This window comes from Mustela nigripes, chromosome 14, assembly GCF_022355385.1.
Source record: "Mustela nigripes isolate SB6536 chromosome 14, MUSNIG.SB6536, whole genome shotgun sequence".
Classification (NCBI taxonomy): Eukaryota; Metazoa; Chordata; class Mammalia; order Carnivora; family Mustelidae; genus Mustela; species Mustela nigripes.
In genome coordinates, this window is record NC_081570.1 from 12,274,846 (window position 1) to 12,294,377 (window position 19,532).

The 19,532-nt window shown below is 49.4% G+C and overlaps 1 protein-coding gene across 1 annotated transcript; it reads left to right on the plus strand.

The window, feature by feature from the left end:
• Positions 1–8,384: 8,384 nt before the first annotated feature.
• Positions 8,385–11,254, plus strand: ACTL8 (actin like 8). Its single transcript, XM_059376469.1, has 2 exons — positions 8,385–8,732; positions 10,232–11,254. Exons 1-2 carry the CDS (start codon positions 8,385–8,387, stop codon positions 10,982–10,984), a joined length of 1,101 nt encoding a protein of 366 aa, XP_059232452.1. The 3' UTR covers positions 10,985–11,254.
• The last annotated feature ends 8,278 nt before the right edge of the window (positions 11,255–19,532 follow it).

Below are 19,532 nucleotides of genomic sequence, written 5' to 3' on the forward strand. Positions count from 1 at the left end.
TTTCCATTCATTTCACAATATTTTCTAATTTTTTTTCGTTGACCCATGAGTTATCTAGACTTGACTGTTTAATTTCCAAAGGTTTGGGGATTTTCCTGCTATCATTCTGGTTTTGACTTCTAGCCCAATTCCTTTATGATGAGAGAACATGTTTTATATGATTTCAATTCTACATTTGTCAAGTTTTGTGTCGGGGCTCCTAAGATAGTTTATCTTGGTGAGGGTCCCATGTGCTTTGGAAAAAGAATGTGCATTCTGCTCTTATTTAATGCAATGTTATATAAATGTCAGTTGGAAAATCAGCAACGATACAGAATTTCTGAGCAGCCAGCCAGCTTGGCTGGTCTACTTTTTCTTTCAGTTACTGGAAAAGGAGTCGAGACCTACAGGTTGAGTGGTGGATTTTTCTGTTGCTCTTTCTGTATCTTTTAGTCTTTGCATAAAGAGTTTTGAATACCTGTTCAATGCATACACATTTAGGATTATTATGTCATTTTGGTTAATAGATCTTTTACCATTATGCAACACCTGTCTTTGTTCCTGGTGGTATTCTTTGTTCGGAAGCCAACCTTGTCTGATGCTAAGGTGGCTGCTCCTGCTTTCATTTGATTCATTCTTACATGGTTTAGTTTTTTTTTATTTCTTTGACTTTTTAGCTAATTTTTATCATTGTATTTAGAACGGATTTCTTTAAAAAAATACTTATTTGTTTATTTGACAGAGAGAGAGAGAAAACACAAGTAGGCAGAGAGGCAGGTAGAGGGAGAGGTAGAAGCAAACTCCCCGCTGAGCAGGGATCCCAATACGGGGCTCGATCCTAGGACCCTGGGATCATGACCTGAGTCAAAGGCAACTGCTTAACTGACTGAACTACCCAGGCACACCTAAAGTAGATTTCATGTAGACAGTCTACGTTAAGTCTTAAGTCATTTTGTTGTTATTCCAACTGACAATCTCTAACTTTCAATTGATGTGGCTTGGGGCTTATTTTGGTGTAATTGTTGATTTGGTTGGATATAGGGCTACTCTTTGTGTCTCTCCTTCCCTGCACTGTTTTTTTTGTTTCTCTGTTCCTTTTTTCTTGCCCTGTTTCAGATTATTTGAATGTTTCTTGGTGTTCTGTTTCACTTTATCTATTGGACTTTTGGGTTTATCGCTCTGTATTATTATATTTTTTTATTGCTTGCTCTTGGGATTGCCATGGATATACTTAGCCTTTCTTTTAAATTAAAAAAAAATTCTAGCTAGCCTTGAACAGTATAATTAGAGTTAGTGTTTACACTTCACATAGCATGTAACACTTGCAACCATGTAGATCCCTTTCTACACCTCCTTTCTCGTGGGACTTACATGTTTTCCATCCATATACCCTGGAAACACCACCACATGTTGTTTTAATTTTTTGCTTTCAATGCCCATATCCATTTTTTTTAAGATTTTTATTTATTTATTTGATAGACAGAGAGAGATCACAAGTAGGCAGAGAGGCAGGCAGGGGGAGAGGGGGAAGCAGGCTCCCTGCTGAGCAGAGAGCCCGATGCGGGGCTCGATCCCAGGACCCTGAGATCATGACCCGAGCTGAAGGCAGAGGCTTAAACCACTGAGCCACCCAGGTGCCCCGCCCATATCCATTTTTAAGAGGAAAAATGATCCTTTTATTTTTGCCCAGATATTGATGAAATCTGCTGTTCCTCCTTCACTCCTGGAGTTCTAGATTCTGGTGTCATTCTCCTTCAACCCAAGGAACTTTCCTTAGCATTTCTTTTTTCTTTTATTTATTTACTTTCATCATTAGCATTTCTGAAAGGAGTACTGCTGGGGATGAATTTTCTTGGTTTTCCACTGAGAGTGTCTTATTTTGTCTTCATTCCTGAGGGATACTCTTGGTGGGTATAGAATTTTGTGATGACATTTCTGTCTGGTGACAAGTCTGCAGTTTGCCTAATTGCTGTCCTCTGCCCCCCATATTTACAATGTTTTCATTTTTCTCTGGAGGCTTTTAAGATGAAGCAAGAGAAAACTTCAGTATTTGGTAGTGGAATACACTGTGTCTACACATGGGTCTCTGTGTTTTGTTTTGAAAATTTCTTCTCTTTGGGATGTGCCGAGCTCCCTGAATTGGCAGATTTATGTCTTTCACAGAATCTGGGAAAATTTTCAACGTCATTGCTTCAAATATTTTGTACTGTGCTGATCTTTCTTCTCTTCTTGTGGGACTTCAATGACATGAGTAGTAGATGTTTTTATAGTGTCCCATGGGTCTCCAAGGCTCTTTTTGTTACATTACTTCCTTCCTGTTTTTCAGATTGAGCAATTTCTGTTGATATCTTAATTTATCTTATTCATCACTCTGCCACCTCCATTCTACTATGGAAAATACTTCTCAAAAGATTTCAGATATTATGCATACCTCTTGGTTCTTTTTATAGAATCTACTTCTCACTGAGAACACCTGTCCTTCCCCCCACTCCCAGAGCTGTACACCTGTACATCTGTTGTAACCGCTGCTCGGACGTCTTCAGTAATTCCAGCGTCTAGGTCATCTCAGGGTTGGCATGTATCTCTTTTCCCTGAAGGATTAGTTAGGTTGCTCTCATTCTCTGTGTGTTCAGCAATTTTGGTTTCTACGCTGGATATCCTGAATCTTCGGCTGGGAGACTCCTCTGGAGAATGCTTGTGTTCTTGGTTCTGTTTTAGTGTGCAGCAGCCCAGCTGGGCTCAGGCTATACTTGGTCTTCCTCTATGGGTGGTGGTTCTCATGTCAGTTCCACGCGTAGGGGCTTTGCAGTGCTGCTTTGGGTCCCTCCCTTGCATGCACTTTTACATCTTAGGGCCTTGAGCAGGTTCTTACCTGAACGAGGGGAGTCCCTTCTCTGCTGTCTTCCTTCCATCCTCTTTGACTTACAAGCATCCCCCTTCCTGATGTTGTGGCCAGAAGACAAGTCTTCCCTTGGTCTTGGAGGTCAGTTATCTTCTCCTGAAGCTCTGCTGGGAACCCATCTCAGGCCAACACTGCAAGAGAGAAGGGGAAATCGAACAGACGAGAACTTCACCCCCTAGGTGTGTTGCTTCTCTAAGTTTTGATTCTTCTCTTTACTCTGCCTGTTTTGCCTTTTCCTTGGCTCTTTGCCTTGTGTTGGATGTTGTTAGTTTTATCCAGTGGGAGGCAGGGCTGTGGTGCTCTGTCCCAGTCTATACCAGAAGCTTGCGATAATGTTCTTCATGGTAATTTTATTTCTCTGATCCACAGCTGGAAAATGTACCTTGTGTTGGTGACCCTGTCCTTCCATTTTGAACACTTAACATTTCTTTTGGCAGAGCAGGGGGCCATTTTTGTAGAATCTCTGTTCCCACACCCCTCAAACTTTTCTCCATTGGTAACACTCTGATGAAACTCTTGCCAAGGCTACTGGTGACTTCTGTGTCGCTAAAGTCCACAGATACTTCTCAGTCTTCATCTAATTTCCCTCTTCTTGACATATTTTCTCTGCTTGGCCTCTGGGATGCCTTCTTACCCCTTAGCCATTCCTTCTCACCATCTTTACCATTTCCTTCTCAATGCCCAGCCCCTAGACCTCAAATTACCCACAGGCACTGGTCTTGATCTACCCCCAAGTCTCTTCATGAGTTCATCCATCCCCAAAACTTGCAATTTCATCTGCTCAGTAAGTTCCAATTATATCTCCAGCTCAGACATCTGCAGACTCTGCCTCCAAGACATCATCATGTGTACTAATAGGCATTGTAAACTGTTATCAAGTCCAACATTAAAAAACCCCAATTTATTCCCTGTCCCAGACCTGCTCCTTCTATAGTCTTGTCCATCTCAGTAAGTGGCTACTTCCTTCTTCCAGATTTTCAGGCCCCAGATCTTGGTGTTTTCCTTCATTCTTCTCCTTGTCTCATGCTCCACTGTAATAGCCTTTCCTAAATACCTCCAGACTCTGCTTGTCTTCCACCCTCTTTCTGGCTGCCACTGTAATGCAGGCCACCATCGTCTGTTGTGTCCTTTCCCTCCCCTGCTTCTATCTTGACCCCTGTGCTCTGTTTTTCATATCAGCCCAAGTGGTGTGTGTGTATATGACTCAAGTCAGATCATGTCATTCCTCTGTTTAAGCTCTCCTGCCCTGCTGGTTTCTCCTGTCTCTAAATAGTATGAAGGCCTTCAGGGTCCACCCAACATCTTTGGCACCCTTCCCTTAGCCCATTACATACATCTCCACTATATGGTCCTCCTGGCTCTTCTAGAACACATGCACTAGTTTCTTCCTCAGGGCCTTTTACACCTGCTGTCCCTTTGGCTTGGACACTTTTCCAGGTAATTGCATACCTTATTCTCTCACTCCTGTTCTCTATTCACAGGTCACCTGATAGCGAGGCCTCTCCTGATTGCCCCATCCAGAACAACACCACACCTCTGTGCTCCTGATTCTCCCCATCCCTCTTACCAGATTTTATTTTTCCTCATTGTACTGAGTCCCCTCCCCTCCCCCCAGCATGGTGTATTGGATCTGGTGCTTACTGACAATCTTTCTCTGTAGGGCATAAGGTCCAGGAGGGCAGGAACCTCTTGGTCAACTTGCTCTAGAATGGTTCTTGGTACATTATAGGTGCTCCGTAGGAATTTGTAGAATTGGTGACTCCATAAAAATGCTTTTGGATATGCAGATTTTATCTCTGTCCTTGGAGCTGGGCTCCGTGTCATCCCCCAGACTTTCTTCCTACGTCATGGCCCAGGAGAGGAATGATGCACTGCCTCCTGCCTTCTGCTCACAGGCCAGGTCTCTTGGGCCACCAGCTTGGTGTCCCTCCACCACCACCCCCAACTCAGTGAGCATCCTGACACACAACCACGGTGGAGGTCATTCCAGCAGCCTGTCCTCTGATTCAGAAGGCCAGGGTCAGGGAAGCATCCATCACTGAGTCCACTCCTGTGATGCAGGGAGGTTGGTGGATGTCATCCTGGCGCCTAGTTCTCCCTCACTGGGTGATTTAGAGTGAGGAATCCAATGTTTAGCCCACCAGCAGGCCAAAGAGGTCAGCACCTTGGCTCTAGCTCTCTTACTTTCTGCTCTCTCCTGTGTGATGTCAGAGTTATTTCAAGGTAGTAAGGCTTTGTCACAGCCCCAAGGTTGGTGGTGGTGGGGAGCCACTGGCCAGGGCCAGCCGGTGGCTGTCATGCCCCGCAGTGACGTGTGTGCACAGCTCCTGCCCAGAACGGAGGCAGAACACAGAGCTGGTAGAATGACAGCCCCAGAAATCACCTCCGGGCTGCGCTGCCTTCCCGGCTGCCTCTGTAACAAGAAACACCCACATGCGTTCCAGGCATGGAGTCTGCTGTGTGACAGTTCGTGTTCTATAAGGTGATGGCATCAACTTTCTTGGGTCCCCACACCCACGGGTTTTTTTCCCTTAACATTTTTTACTGAGAATAAAAATCCCTCATTTTTGTGTATAGTTGCAAGAGTTAAAAAACACATCTGGTCACATGCTTGCCCTCACGACCCAGACCTAGCACAGTCCGTCACCCCCCCAATTCCTGCCCTGACCCTTTGTGGCCACCTCCTCTCTCCACCCCTGGCTACTGGCACCCACAGATCTGTTTTCTTTTCTCTTTTTAAAGATTTTATTTATTTATTTGACAGAGAGAGAGAGCGAGAGAGCAAGCGCATAAGCAGGGGGAGCCGCAGAGAGAGAGGGAGAAGCAGGCTCCCCACTGAGCAGGGAGCGCTATGCGGGGCTCGATCCCAGGACCCTGGGATCATGACTTGAGGCTGAAGGCAGAGGCTTAGCCAACTGAGCCACCCAGGCGCCCCCTGTTTTCTGTCCTTATAGGTTTACCTTTTCTGGAATTGCCACGGGAATTGAATTGTTCAGTTGTTGCCTTTCGAGTCTGGCTTCCTTCCTGCAGTGCTCTGGAGACTAACTTGTTATCACACGTACCACTTGCTCATTCCTGTTTGTTGCCGAGTATGACTCCACTGAACGGAGATTCGCTCATCCATTCTCCAACTGAAGGATCATTAGGTGGTCACTAGGCTTTGACGATTATGAATCAAGCGATTATAAGGGTGTTTGGATGAATGTAAATTTGCATTTCCCTTGCGGGAATACCCCGGAGTGGGAATCCTAGGAATGGTGGGTGTCCATTTACCTTGATATGTGAAGCTGCCACACTGTTTCCCAGAGTGTTTTATTTTACATTCCCACTGGCAACATATGAGGGCTCTAGGCGCCCCCACGTCCTCGACCTTCACTGGGTCTGGTCAGTGTCTAACCTTGAGCAGTTCTCCTAGCCAGGTGGGGCCATCTCTTTGTGGTTTTAACATTCATTTTTCTAGTAACTCTTTTCATATGTTTTCCTTGCCATCCGTATAACTTCTTCTGTGATATGTTTGAATCTTTTGCCCACTTGAACTATTGGATTGTTTTTCTTCCATTGGTTTTTGTGAGTTTGTTCATTTTAATTTTTGAGTGCAAGTTGCTTATCCGATATGAGATTTTGCAAATATTTTGCCCAGTCTGTAGCTTGTCTTTTTGTTCCCTTCACAGTACCTTTCAAAGTGCAAGTTTCTGGGGCGCTTAAGCATCTGTCTTTGGCTCAGGTCATGATCTCCGGGTCTTGGGATCAAGCCCTGAGTCAGGCTTCCTGCTCAGCAAGGAGTCTGCTTCTCCATCTCCCTCTGCACACTCTCACTGCTTGTGCACTCTCCCTCAAATAAATAAAATCTTTTTTTTTTAAAGTGCACATTTCTAAAATTTTGGCAAATTCCAACCTATCATTTTGTTCTCTTACGGACCAAGCAAATGATATTCTATCTAAGGAAATCATACTGCATTGAGCTCACAGTGATTTTTCTCCTCTGTTTCTTTTAAAAGTTGGATTTTAGTTTTAGATTGTACGGTTAGATCTATCATCCATTTTGAGTTTTTTTTAATAAGGTGTGACGTACGGCTTGAGGTTCATTTTTTTGGATGTGGATATCCAGTTCCCCACCATTTACTGTAAAGACGGTTCGACCGCCCTTCCCTTGTTTCTGCACCGTGTCAAACTTGGGGAAGGTCTGTGTCTGGGTTTGTCATTCTGTCCCCTGTGTCTCTGGGACTAACCTTTCACCGGTGCCACATTGTCTTGGCTCCTGCAGTTTTGTAGTAAGTCTGGAAATCAGGTAGTGACCACACCTACCTCTCCAGCATGGTGGTTCTTTTTTTTTTTTTTTTTTTAAAGATTTTACTTATTTATTTATATGACAGATCAGAAGTAGGCAGAGAGGCAGGCAGAGAGAGGGGTGGGGGGTGGGAAGCAGGCTCCCTGGTGAGCAGAGAGCCCGATGCAGGGCTTGATCTCAGGACCCTAGGATCATGACCTGAGCTGAAGGCAGAGGCCTTAACCCACTGAGCCACCCAGGTGCCCCCAGCATGGTGGTTCTTATTCTCCTCACTTTCCAGGCATCGAAACTGACCAGGGTCATGGTCAGACACCCCGTGTACCACCTCTCTTAGGCAGTAACTTAGCCGCCTAGCTCCTCCTCAAAGCCTGCTTCTCAGGCTTAGCCTGATGCTCAGAGTGTAGCCTTTGGAATCTGCTTTGGGTGTAACTGTCACCCGCTGGTCAGCTGCATGGCCCTGGGAAAGTAACTTCAAACCCTCCGTGCCTCAGTTTCCCCACTGGTAAAATGGGGGAAACAGGGGTACCTGCCTTACAGGTTGCGGTAAAGATGAAGTGATCACCCACTCATGCCATGTGAAAAGGCATCCGATCATTTCTGACCAGCAGGCACGGCAGATGCACATGTTTCAACCTCCCATGTGAGGTATTTCTCCTGGCACTAGACAGAGGGCGTGCACCCCAGGAATGGTAGCTCTGCTGGTCCTCATTGTCGTTGTCATTGTCATGGTGGTTATGACTGTTTTTGCTGCTGTTGCTGCTAAGCTATTATTGCGGAGAACGGTGGGCCCTGAGGCTGATGACCCAGAGTTCTCAAATTAGATGGCCAACCACCATTGAGAGCTTCCTGGGTGAATGTTGCTTGCAAAGGCTGCCAGGAGCAGCAGGGCCCAACCTCTGCTCCTGTGGGGTGGAAGCGTGCCCCTGGTGTAACAGATGAGTGTGCAAAGTACAATGGGAGAGGTGGGTGGGAAGGAGGGCTTGGCAGGACTTTGAAGGCAGGGCTTTGTAGGATGATTAGGAGTTTGGGATGGGAAGAATATTGCAGGCACAGCTTGTACAAAGGCTTGGAAGGGGAAATGGACACACTTTAGGGGAGCCTGAAGTTTGATTCTGGGGTAGAGAGTGGGTAGCAGCCCACAGTGGCCTGGAATAATCCCCCGTCCTTTCTCTCCACAGTTAAGTCCAGGAGACCTCTCACACTTCTGCCTTCACCATGGCCTCGAGAACCATTATCATCGACCATGGGTCTGGCTTTCTGAAGGCTGGCTTGTCTGGGTGGAATGAACCCCAGATGGTCTTCCCGAGCATCGTGAACTACGTCCCGTGCAGGGAGAATCCTGGCCCCAGCTATGCCCAGAGGCGCGTGAGTCTAGGCATTGACATTTGCCATCCTGATACCTTTAGCTACCCCATCCAGCGTGGCCGTATCCTCAACTGGGAGGGCGTGGAGCACATCTGGTCATTTGTGCTGGAGAGACACAGACGGGAGCATGAGGACTTCCCTGTGATGGTCACAGAGTCCCCTCTGAAAGAGCCTGCGGACCGACGGAAGACCCTCGAGGTAAGATGAATGGGAACTAGCCTGGCATTTTGCATTCAGATATGGCCCCAGGGGCTATGGGGAGTGCTTAGATCTTCCTCTAAATCAAGGTTTGGCAAACTACAGCTGGTGGGCCCAACTGGCCCCCCATCTGTTTTTATAAATAAAGTTTTATTGGAACATCGCCATGTCTACCCTTTCACATACTGTCTTTGGCTACTTTCACACCATATCGGCAGAGCCCTGACGGTTACAGCAGAGACCTTATCTATACTATATAAAGGCTAAGAAACCTCTTTACTGTAGGTTTGCTGGATAAACTATGTGGTGTCTAGTTAAAGGTGGATTTCAGAGAAGCAACAAGTTATACTTTAGTGTAAGCATGTCCCAGGTATTGCACAGGACATACATATATGAAAACATTATTTGTTGTTTGTCTGAAAGTCGAATTTAATTGGGCAGCCTGTACTTTTAATTGCTAAATTTGGCAACCCCAACTGTCTAGCTTTTATAGAAAATGCTTGCCAACCCCTGCTCTAAATAAATCAGAAGATCCTGGAGAGTTTTAAGTGGGATTCGTATTTCATTTCCTATTTGACAAAGAGGGACTGGGCTTCTATTTGGGAAGTGGATGGAGGCAGGACGGTATTCTGGAGTGTGGGCGTGGGGGAGCTCCTTCCCCCTCAGTAGGGCAGATGGGTCTTCTGGGGCCTGAAGAGGTGGCTTCATGGCCAAAGGCCACGGAAGGGCAGACTAGTGCTGCCTTTCTGTGTCTGTAGGGTCAGAAACCTGGGATGCAGTTGGAGCCGGGGAATGAGGGAGGCAGTGGGGGTGCTCTGTAAAGATCTGGGCGGGGGTGGTGGGTGGGGGAGAAGAGCAGCCTAGGGACTTTGCCAAAACCTAAATGTCAGCATTCCCGTTTTGTCTTGATGTGTGGAGAAAAAAAGGCTTCAATTACCAGGAGGTGAGAGTATGTTATCTCCTCCCCTCCCATCCACCCTTCCTCCCTCCCTCCCTCCCTCCCTCCCTTCCTTCCTTCCTTCCTTCCTTCCTTCCTTCCTTCTTCCCCCTCCTTTTCTGGAGGCAGTGGTGGATATGATGCACACGTTTCTTGCCTAATTTCTTCTTCCGTCTTCTAAAGAAATGGGTCAGGCAGCAGATCGGCCACTTGGCTGTAGCCCCGCTGGTCCCGCTCCCATAGCCAAGCATCTCAGCACCGTAGCTGACAGCTCCTCTGAACAGTGGGGGTCCTCAAACAACTGCCCCCCCCGCCCCCAGCAAATCCAACTTGTAATCCTCTAGTGCCTCCCTTGTTTCCACAGCATGAGCTCGCGGGGCCCTGGACCCCACCCCCTCAGGGCAGCGCCACCCCCTCCAGTCCCTGGGGGACACAGGTGTGCCCCCGCTTCAGTTCTGACAGCTTAGCACACAGCTCAGTCTTGGGGAAAACAGAACCCAGAAATGGATCAGGGCCTTTTTTGCGGGGGAGATACCCTAGTGGCGCTTCTCCCTTCTTGCAGATTATGTTTGAGTTACAGGATGTGCCGTCCATCCTGCTGGCCGACCAGCTGGAGATGTCCCTGTACGCCTCCGGCCTCCTGACCGGCGTGGTCGTGGATTCCGGCTACGGCCTGACCCGCGTGCAGCCCTTCCACCTGGGCCGCCCCTTGCGGTCCTGCGGCAAGACGCTGGAGTTCGCGGGCCAGGATCTGTCGGCCTATCTCTTCAAGAGCCTCTTCAAGGAGGATTGTAATCGCCACAACCTGTTCCAGCTGGAGACGGTGGCCACCACCCAGATGAGCAAGTGCTACGTGCCCCAGAATCTGGCGGAGGCCCTGGACTTCCGCCAGAGCCTGCCGAGCGGTTCGGATGAAAACAACACCTACCAGCTTCCCGACGGCACCCCAGTGGAGCTGACCCCCATGCAGCGGCTGGCCCCCGAGATGTTCTTCAGCCCCCAGGTGTTTGACCTACAAGGGCCCGGCATCTCCCAGGCCGTGGTGGAGGCCATCCTGGCCTGCGAGGCGGCCGTGCACCCGCTGCTCACCTCCCACGTGATGGCCTGCGGGGGCAACACCCTGTACCCCGGCTTCACCAAGCGCCTGTACAAGGAGCTGATTGCAGAGCATTTCTCCTCCACCAAGGCCACCATGTGGGTGGGTTCCAACAGGAACTTCAGCGTCTGGCTCGGAGCGTCCGTGGTGGCCCATCTGTCTTCCTACAAGTCCGAGTGGATGACCAAAGAGGAGTACGAAGAGAGTCAGCGGCTGTGACCTGTTGGCAGCTCCAGGGACCTGGCCCCCCGTCCCCAAAACTCGGGGGATTAATTTCCAGTGACAGGGTCTGGGGTTAGCAGTTAGCTGGCTTTGGAATTCCAAGGTCATGAGGGTATTTTTTTAGGTTCTAGGGTTTTATCTTGTTTCAAGAGTGGGATCCAGCCTAGATGGGGACAGGGAAGCCCTCCGGGGACGGTGTCTCCGGGGGCTGGTCTGTCATTTGGAGCGGAGTGGCCAGTGAATCATCTTCAAATTGCCACTTTCTTTTCGCTGGCGTCTTCCGTAGGCTGTCCTGTTCTCAGTTCAGTAGGTTTTAACCGGGGCGGGAGAGATGGGACCTTCTGCTGGGGTCCCCGTTATTTTTGACTAGGAGTTGGGGGGTGGGATAGGAGAGATGAAGTTTTTCTAGTTTTACTCATTCTCTCTGGCCAGGGAGAAATTGCTGTAGGTGAGCCCAAGGGGCAGCCCTCCCGTGGCCAGGGCCTTGTTTTGTATCTGCAAATAAACAACTTCTTTGGAACTGTGCTGGCTTCTGTCATGGATGGCAGTGGGGGTGGGGTGGGGGGGAGACTGTCTCGAGGGGAGATGCAGAGTGTGAGGACATGAGGACCAGCATGGGTCTGGGGCAGCCTCTGGGGACCCACTGGGCAGGATGGACAAGGGCCCAGAGTGCCCTGCTCTTCCTCGGCCGCAGTCTCTCTCTTAATCCCAGCTCTTTCAATATTCTGTTAAAGTGTGAGTTTCTACTGGTGTGATATTTATTTGGTAGATATTGGAGGGACTCTGGGGTGAAAGATACCAGAGGTTTCCGGTTTCAAGGAGATTGCAGTCCACTGTGGCGACATGGGCAGTAGATAAGGAAATCTATTTGAGGCGTGAAGAATGAAATAAGGAATGCACCGAGGTCACTTGCTCTGGGGGATGGGGGCTGTCTACTTTTGATGGCGTAGCCTGAGAGGAGACCGCTGGGGACCACGGGTGGTGAGTCACCGCCCCCTCCTTCCTGGACACACTGTGAGGTTACACTTACCAGCACCCCACTGTAGTTAGGTAGGGTCAAGTGACCATGCGGTAGGTGCTGGCCAGTTTAGTGAATGCCTGACCCTTAAAATAGCCCTATCAGCCTGCACGGTGTGGAGGATCTAATGGGGGGAGGGCAGAGCTGCAAATGGAAGGAGGCTGAATGACCGGCTGGAGCATAGACCCCTCCCCCTCCCCAAGCCCCACCCAGCCCTACTGCACTGCACTGGGACATGACGAAACATCTGCCATGTCCCCCCACTGAGATTTGGGGGTAATTTGTTACAGTAGCTGTTTTGCAAACCCTGACTAATATGCAGAGAGAACTAACTATTTATTTAACAAGTTTTTTTTTTCTGGTAAGTGGCGAAAGTGGGGTTGGAATCATCTGGGTTCTCAACCAGTATGACTGCTTCTTAACTAGGCTCTCGGTTCCCTAATGTTAATGGAATAAAGAGTACAGTGGGCAGGAGATTGCAGCCCAAGGAACCATGAGGTTCCAGACACAGGAGGGGGAGTTTGAAGGCCACAGTCCAGCTCATGTTTTCTTTGTCACATGAGCCATACTGTCTCAGCTACAGCGTTATCCCTAAACTTGAGACACCAGTGGTCCCCAGGAGGGGAAGTGGGACCTGTAGTAGAACAATTCAGAGCCAGCTTGGCCTGGGCCCCAGGGACTCTGTCAGACTCTTGAGTCTGCTGGGCATAAAATAGGGAATAATATTTGTTTCCTCAGGGATTTGGGGTAAGGATGAGCTAAGATGAAGAAAGAGAAGTCTCTTTTTGTTTGTTTATTTTTTGGCTTAAAAATATTTATTTATTTGCTAGAGAATGGGGGAGAGAGTGAGAGAAAGCACAAGCAGGGGGAACAGCAGAGGGAGAGGGAGAAGCAGACTCATCACTGAGCAGGGAACCCAATGTGGGGGCTCCATCCCAGGACCCTGGGATCATGACCTGAACCGAAGGCAGATGCTTAAACGACTGAGACACCCAGGCGCCCTGAGAAGTCCCTTTGAAAACTAGAAGATGTTATTGAGATAGGAGAGGTGACTTTAAATTTTATAATTTGATATTGCATTCCTCTTAATCAGGAGTATGAATAACAATGGCAGTCATCAGTCACCGTGCATTACAAATGGAGTCACATTCAGTCCTCATATACACACTGTGATATTTGTCCCTGTTTACACATAAGAAAACCAAAGCTGAGTGATGTGAAGCTCTTGCTCAAGTTCACACACTCAAGGTTAGGCTGATAAAGGATTGACACAGTTAGGAATAGATTCAGCATTTCTAGAAAACTAGACTAGAAGTGGCTGAAACATATGGGGATTTCTTTGTCTGATGTGACAAGCAGGCAGTCCTGAAGAACAGAGGTATGTCTATATCATCAAGGACCCTTTCTGTCTTCCAGTTTTTCCAGTTTTAGTGTGTTGTCTCATGAGCACAAAATGACTGCAGCAGCTCCATACATCACATCTATAGCCCCTGCTAGAAAAGGAAGGGTGAAAGGAGTGTGCCATCTAGTCAATCTCTTTATAATAGGAAAGTCTTAACTAGCAGATTTCTGCTTATGACCTAGGGCATCTGTCCCTTCACAGAGAAGGGATTTGAACGTAGGTCCATCCATATCCATGTGGTTCTCCACAGTGCCAGACTGCCATCCCAGTTTTCTGGGCCCTGTTAGACCTGTTGGCTTGAGAAATGAAAATGTGTGATTTTTTCAGGCATGAGTGAAAGCTGCTTTTGGGTGGCAATCAAGTGTTGACATACTGAGTAGTAATCTTTGTGCTCCAAACTGGTTTATCTGTATGCTCCTGAGCTTTAAAAGGCAGAAGGGGGGAAACTCAGAAATGAGTATGAGGAGAAGGGGGATCTGGAGAAGAGATGGGCAAGGGGTATTTTTTTTTTTTCCTTATTTAGCTCTGGGCAACTGTCATCAGGACTCTTTTCTCATTTTATTTCTGAATGTAACATTTAACCTTTCTGTTCAAGCATCAAATCTGGCTGCCTGGTGTATAATTACGAACTTTTCTTCGCTTTCTCTCCCCCCTCCCCCACCCCGAAAGCTTTTAAAACTCCCTCGCTGGGTACCATCTTTCTCCTCCGACTCTCCAATTAAATTAAAAATAGCAGCTCTGTGGGGCTGTGCAGGGCCATCAACCTAACGTGGATCTGCTGGCATGCCAGGCCTGGTAGGGCGGCGAGTGGTGCCCAGAAGATGCCTGCCGGCTCCAGCATGGCCTAGCAGCTGCTCAGAGCTGGGGGAAGCTTCTCCTCCACAAGGGGTCTGAGGCAGCCTGCCAGGGGCAGCCAGGTGCAGGAGGGTGGGAGGCAGGGTCTTGGCAGCTGGGGTGGGGCTGGTGGAGGGGACAAAGAGAAGGGTCCTGAGGTGGGCTGTTCCTGGCTGTGAGGGTACAGTCCTGCCAGTTTCTGCTGCCAAGGCTGGGGGCTTGAGACCCTTGGGTTTGGGTTTGGGTGGAGTTTGGATGCCCAAGTTCCCTGAGGTCACCCTGGTAGAAGCATTAGGTTCTGGTGATGTGGAGGACAAAAGGAATACCTGTATCCTCCTGGCCCTAAGAGACACTGTCATTGTCTCTTCCACCTCTGGGTCCCCGTCCTTTAGAGAAGCAGATGGTGACATGGATGAGGACTCAGACTCCGAAGCCAGACTGTCTGGGTTGGCGTTCCTGCTGGGCTGCTTTCTGGCTCTGTTGCCTTTGGGGAGGATACTTAACCCCCTGTGCCTCAGTTCTCCCATCTGTAAGACGGACCTGGTGAAGAGGTCCCTCAGGGTGTTTTTGATGCTTATCATGTGAGTTAACACGTACAGCTTTGCAGGTGCCAGACACATGGGGCATCTAGTATTATTGTACATTATTATTATAACTGTTATTATTTCTATCAACCAGCTCTATCAACCAAGTCCTCAGGCAAGAACCTGGCTCTTCTGTTAATTTTTGCTTGCTCACATGCAGGCAGTTGCTAGTGATACCAAATGGATAAAACACCGTGAAGTGCTAGCTTACTTTCCAGGGGGACATGTTTGCAGGGCAATTTCTTGTCTGAGTGATGGAGCAGAATCACATTCTGTCACCGAGTGGCTGGCTACAGGGAGAGGCAGTTGCCAGAGGGGTCTTCCATAGGAAGGGACTCCTGAGATGATTCTGGCCGAGGAGCAGGACTTAGCAAATGCTGTTCCTTTTGTTTGGAATGCTTGTCCCTGCAACCAGCCCCATAGCTGTCTTTGACAACCAGGTATCTGGGGTTAAATAGACAGGGCACTTAGAATGGCTGGAGAATGAGGGCAGTAGGTAGTGGGGACAGGTGGAGGGAGGTGGGGCCAGTTCTTGAAGGACACTGATTGTCACACCAAGGAGTGAAGGCTTCAGAACTGTAAGCAGAATCATGACATCACTTGGATTGGAGCTCTGGGTATAGCTTGGAGAATGGCCTAGAGAGGGAAGAGACCAGAGCAATCACATAAATCAGGAAAACACTCATTCTATTAGACTCTAGGCTAAAGGTTCTGTGCCATCCAGACCCTGGTCCACTCTGATGCTTTAGACTGGGGACAGAGTATGGGTGGTACTTGGGAGGTGGCTGTGGGTTTGAGGGACCATCAGATCTTCCATCCTGTCATCTGGCAGCTGTCTGGTAGCTGTCAGTTTTAGAACACTGCGACCTGCGTGGTAGTGGGAGAGGCAGCCTGGGGTGCAGGACACGGGAGAGTGGTCTCCAAGGTGAGAGGCTGAGTTGGATTCCTGTGCAGGGCAAGAGCGTGCCCTGCCAGGGGAAAAAGAGAGAGAGAGAGAGAGCCCTGCCGGGGTGCCTGGGTGGCTCAGTAGGTTAAGCCTCTGCCTTTGGTTCAGGTCACGTTCTCAGGGTCGGTCCTGGGATAGAGCCCTGCATAGGGCTCTCTGCTCTCTCCCCCTCTCTCTGCCTGCCTCTCTGCCTACTTGTGACCTCTCTCTGTCAAATAAATAAATAAAATCTTAAGAGAGAGAGAGGGCCCTACCTCATCCAGGAGTCTGTGCTGGGCTGTGTTCTTCTTCAGCAATGCAAATGCTGGACAGCTCCTGGGGCTTCTCACTTTCTCCAGCTTTCTTCTCCATCCCAGAGCCAACAATTGCCTCTAACAGAGGAAGCTGGTTGACCAGGGGGGAGCTCAGCTCTGGGAGTCAGACTCTGGGCTTGACTCTGTTTCCCACCACATGCTGTATCACCTGGGGCAAAGAACTGCCCTCTCTGGTTCCAGGCCTTATCTATAAAGAGATAATTATAGTACCCTACCTCACCAGGCTGATATGGGGCTTAAAGTCACTTATCCATTCAATGAATATTTATTAGGCACCTACCTTGTTCTGAGAGCCCTTTTCTAGGATCTGTTAAATAGAGGAATATTTATAAAGTGGCTTAGCACAGTGCCTGGCACATAGTAGGTGCTCAGTAAGGGTTAAGTTTCTCCCCGCATCCCTGCTCTGCAACAAAAAACCGGGATTAAGGACTCTTGGAGCTATCAACCAATCCTTGTCTTCACAAAGCACACCCTGAAGCCCTAGCCTGCTGCCAGCTAAGATGCCTTTTCATCCTGTCCTTTTGATGAACTTTTGCACTAAGATGTTAGGATCTTGATATACAACCCCTCCCAGGCATCTTTGGCTTCTTAAAGAGGCCCTAAAATCAGAGTGTGAAAGGTGGATCCAACTCTTTTCTGTAATTAAGACGGAGTTCACTGGACTCACCCAAATTCAGGCCACTTCCTTGGACCCTCGAATATTGTCTCCCTCCAGGGAGAGAATCATGCTTAGCCTAGCAAGGGCAAACACTGAGAAGGTTGAAGACACAGATTCATTTCGATGAGCCTTCTGGAACCCCGGCCGGGGGCTCACCGCTGCCCAAGATAGACCTGATTCCCACGGCCCCTGGATTCCATGAGGAGTGGACACCACCCGAGTGAGGTGGGGAGCAGGTGATAGCCACCTCTTCTGTGACCCTGCACTCAGGGAGGTCACTGTCTTCACCCAGCCCTCTGGGCCAGCAAACCAGGCTCCTGGAGGAGGTGTGTGAGCCCGAGGCATGGCTCCCGTAGGAGACATTCAGCTGGGGGAGGGAGTTGGCCGTAATCCGTGTTTAATTTCTCCAGGGCCTCCATTATAAATTCCATAACTCTACCAGTCAAAACATGACTAATTCCTGGGACTGCAGCCCCCACCTGGGAGCCGAAAGCCCTGTGCTACTTTTGCTGCCTTTTATCACCACTAATAAAGGCTTGGCAGTCAGAATTTAGCTGCTGTGGGTGGTTTCCTTGTGCACGTGGGCTCCTCCCTTCCCCCCACAGGGTCGTTATAGAGTAAGTGCTTGCTTGCTGGGCTGCTTTTCGACCAGCTCTGTAATATTCCCAGCCTGAAAAGCTGGGGCCACGGTATTCAGGGTTAATTGGGCCTTTGATGATTCTGACAAGGGCAGGACTGCTGAGTGATTTATGGAGGAAAGAATGGGTTCACTGAAAGTAAATAGAGCAGAATTGCAGGTGTGATGTTTCACCCACCGAGGGAAGACTCAGTGTCCTTCCCCCTCCCCGCCTAACAGTCCTTGGGAGAGATCCAGGTAGGCAGTGGACCTCTGCATGATCCCACTTCACCCCTGCTAACTGTGCACCTCTGGGCAGGTTACTCAGCCTTGCTGAGCCTGTGCCCTCGTGGGGAAGTCGGGTCCAGCCAGCCCTATCTTCTGCAGGGTTTTGTGAGTTTGCACTTAGCGAAGTGCTTGGCCCACCTGGAGGCTGGCCAGGGCTGCAAGGATCCCCTCCGGTCCTGTCATGTCATCTAACACCTTAGTCATTCCGTATTCATTATGAAGTTTCTCCCACAGGTCTTGCTAAGGTATTAGTTTGTTGTGTTTGCAATAAACAACCAGCTTTGCTTTCACCTCTCTAAAAATAGTGCCCGTTTCCAACTGCCTGGCCTTGGAGATGAGGTGGTCTCACTGCAGGTGGGAAACGGTGGACCACAGAGCCTTTGCCACAGGGAGTTCGGGGAGGGGGCGGGTTTGGTGCACTGGGTGGGGCTGATGGGCACTGGGGTCTGGCCCTGCCTGGGAAGAGAAGGGTGGGATTGTCAAGGGCCAAGGACCTGGGGATGATCGTAGAGCCCTAGGTGAGCCCTAGGAGCAAGGCATTGCATATGAAGGCTGAAGCGGAGGTTCCAGAGACCAGCGTCTTCGCCCGGGCTCTGTCACGTTCTAACGTGTGACCTCAGGCTGAAGCTCAGTGCTTCTGAGCTTCAAACTTGCATCTGTAAATTGAGGGTACTAACAGTATCTACCTCATGGTGTAGAGCAGGCTATGGGAGCTACTGTCCTCCAAGTGCTTAGCACAGTGCCTGGCACTTAGTCTAATGGTCGTTGGCACCAACAGCCCCTGCTGCTCTGAGGTCACTGGCCGTACTGGAGGCTGTGGGTTTGCTGCCGCATATCAGTGTCTCACCAGAGGTAGACAGGCCCCTCAGGAAGACCTGGGTCCCCCAGAACAGCACATCCTCGACCCTGCACTGAGCAGGCTGGCTTCTCCTCCAAGCTAGCTCTTCTCTTGCTCCCACCTCCCCAGAGGTGGGTAATAGCTTTAATGTGGAAGTCTCTTGCCTTCTAGCTTCTGGGGATTTGCGTCAAAAGAGAGAGTGTCAATGTCAGCCAAGGACACCTGTAAGGGAAACTGTTGACCCGGTGGCCAAGACTTTGGAATTCAGATTTACCTCGACGATGAATCAGAGTAGCAATAAATAACCACCTTCTTGTGGTCTCCGACTCAAGATGGCCCCGGAGCAGCCACTTCTCCCCTACTCAGCATCGACTCACCCTGCCTAGGCTCTCATCTCTCACCTGGGTTGCTGGGAACCCCTCCCACCTGCTTGACTCCCACTCTGCCTCCATTTGGTTTCTTTTCCAAGCTACTTCTGGCCGGAGGGAGCCTGCTCAAAGTGCTGTCACATGGTGTTCTGCTGCAAAGCTCTCCCCTGGGGCCCATCTCACCCAGAGTGAAAGCCAAGATCCCCACTGTGTCCCACAAGGCCCTGCCTGTGAGACCCAGACTCCTCCTCTCCCTGCCCACTGGCCTCCCCGGTGGTCCCCCGTCTGGCCAGGTGTGCTTCTGCCCAGACTTTGGCCTTGCTGTTTCCTCTGCCTGGAGCACCGTCCCCAGACGTCTGCCGCCTCCTTCTGCTTCCGTTCTCCTCAAACACCATCTTACTACAGGCAACATAACTTCCCTGACCTCCACACCCTCTCTCTTTCCTCTCCCTGCTTTATTTTTCAAAAGACAGCTTTGTCTCTCCATGAGAATGTAAGCTGCGTGAAGGCAGGAGTCTGTGTTCTGTGCACTGCACTAACCCCAGGGTCTTCAACGGTGCCTGCACATAGTACCTGCCCAGTAAATGTTTGTCGAATGACTGAACGATTTACTGGGCAGGTACTATGTGCGAGCACCGTTGAAGACCCTGGGGTTAGTGCAGTGCACAGAACACAGACT

Excerpts from the sequence above, each read along its gene's own strand:
- ACTL8 (XM_059376469.1), top strand. The coding sequence starts at position 8,385 with ATGGCCTCGAGAACCATTATCATCGACCATGGGTCTGGCTTTCTGAAG. Across the intron at positions 8,733-10,231 it reads ACCGACGGAAGACCCTCGAG|ATTATGTTTGAGTTACAGGA; the intron begins GTAAGATGAATG and ends CCCTTCTTGCAG.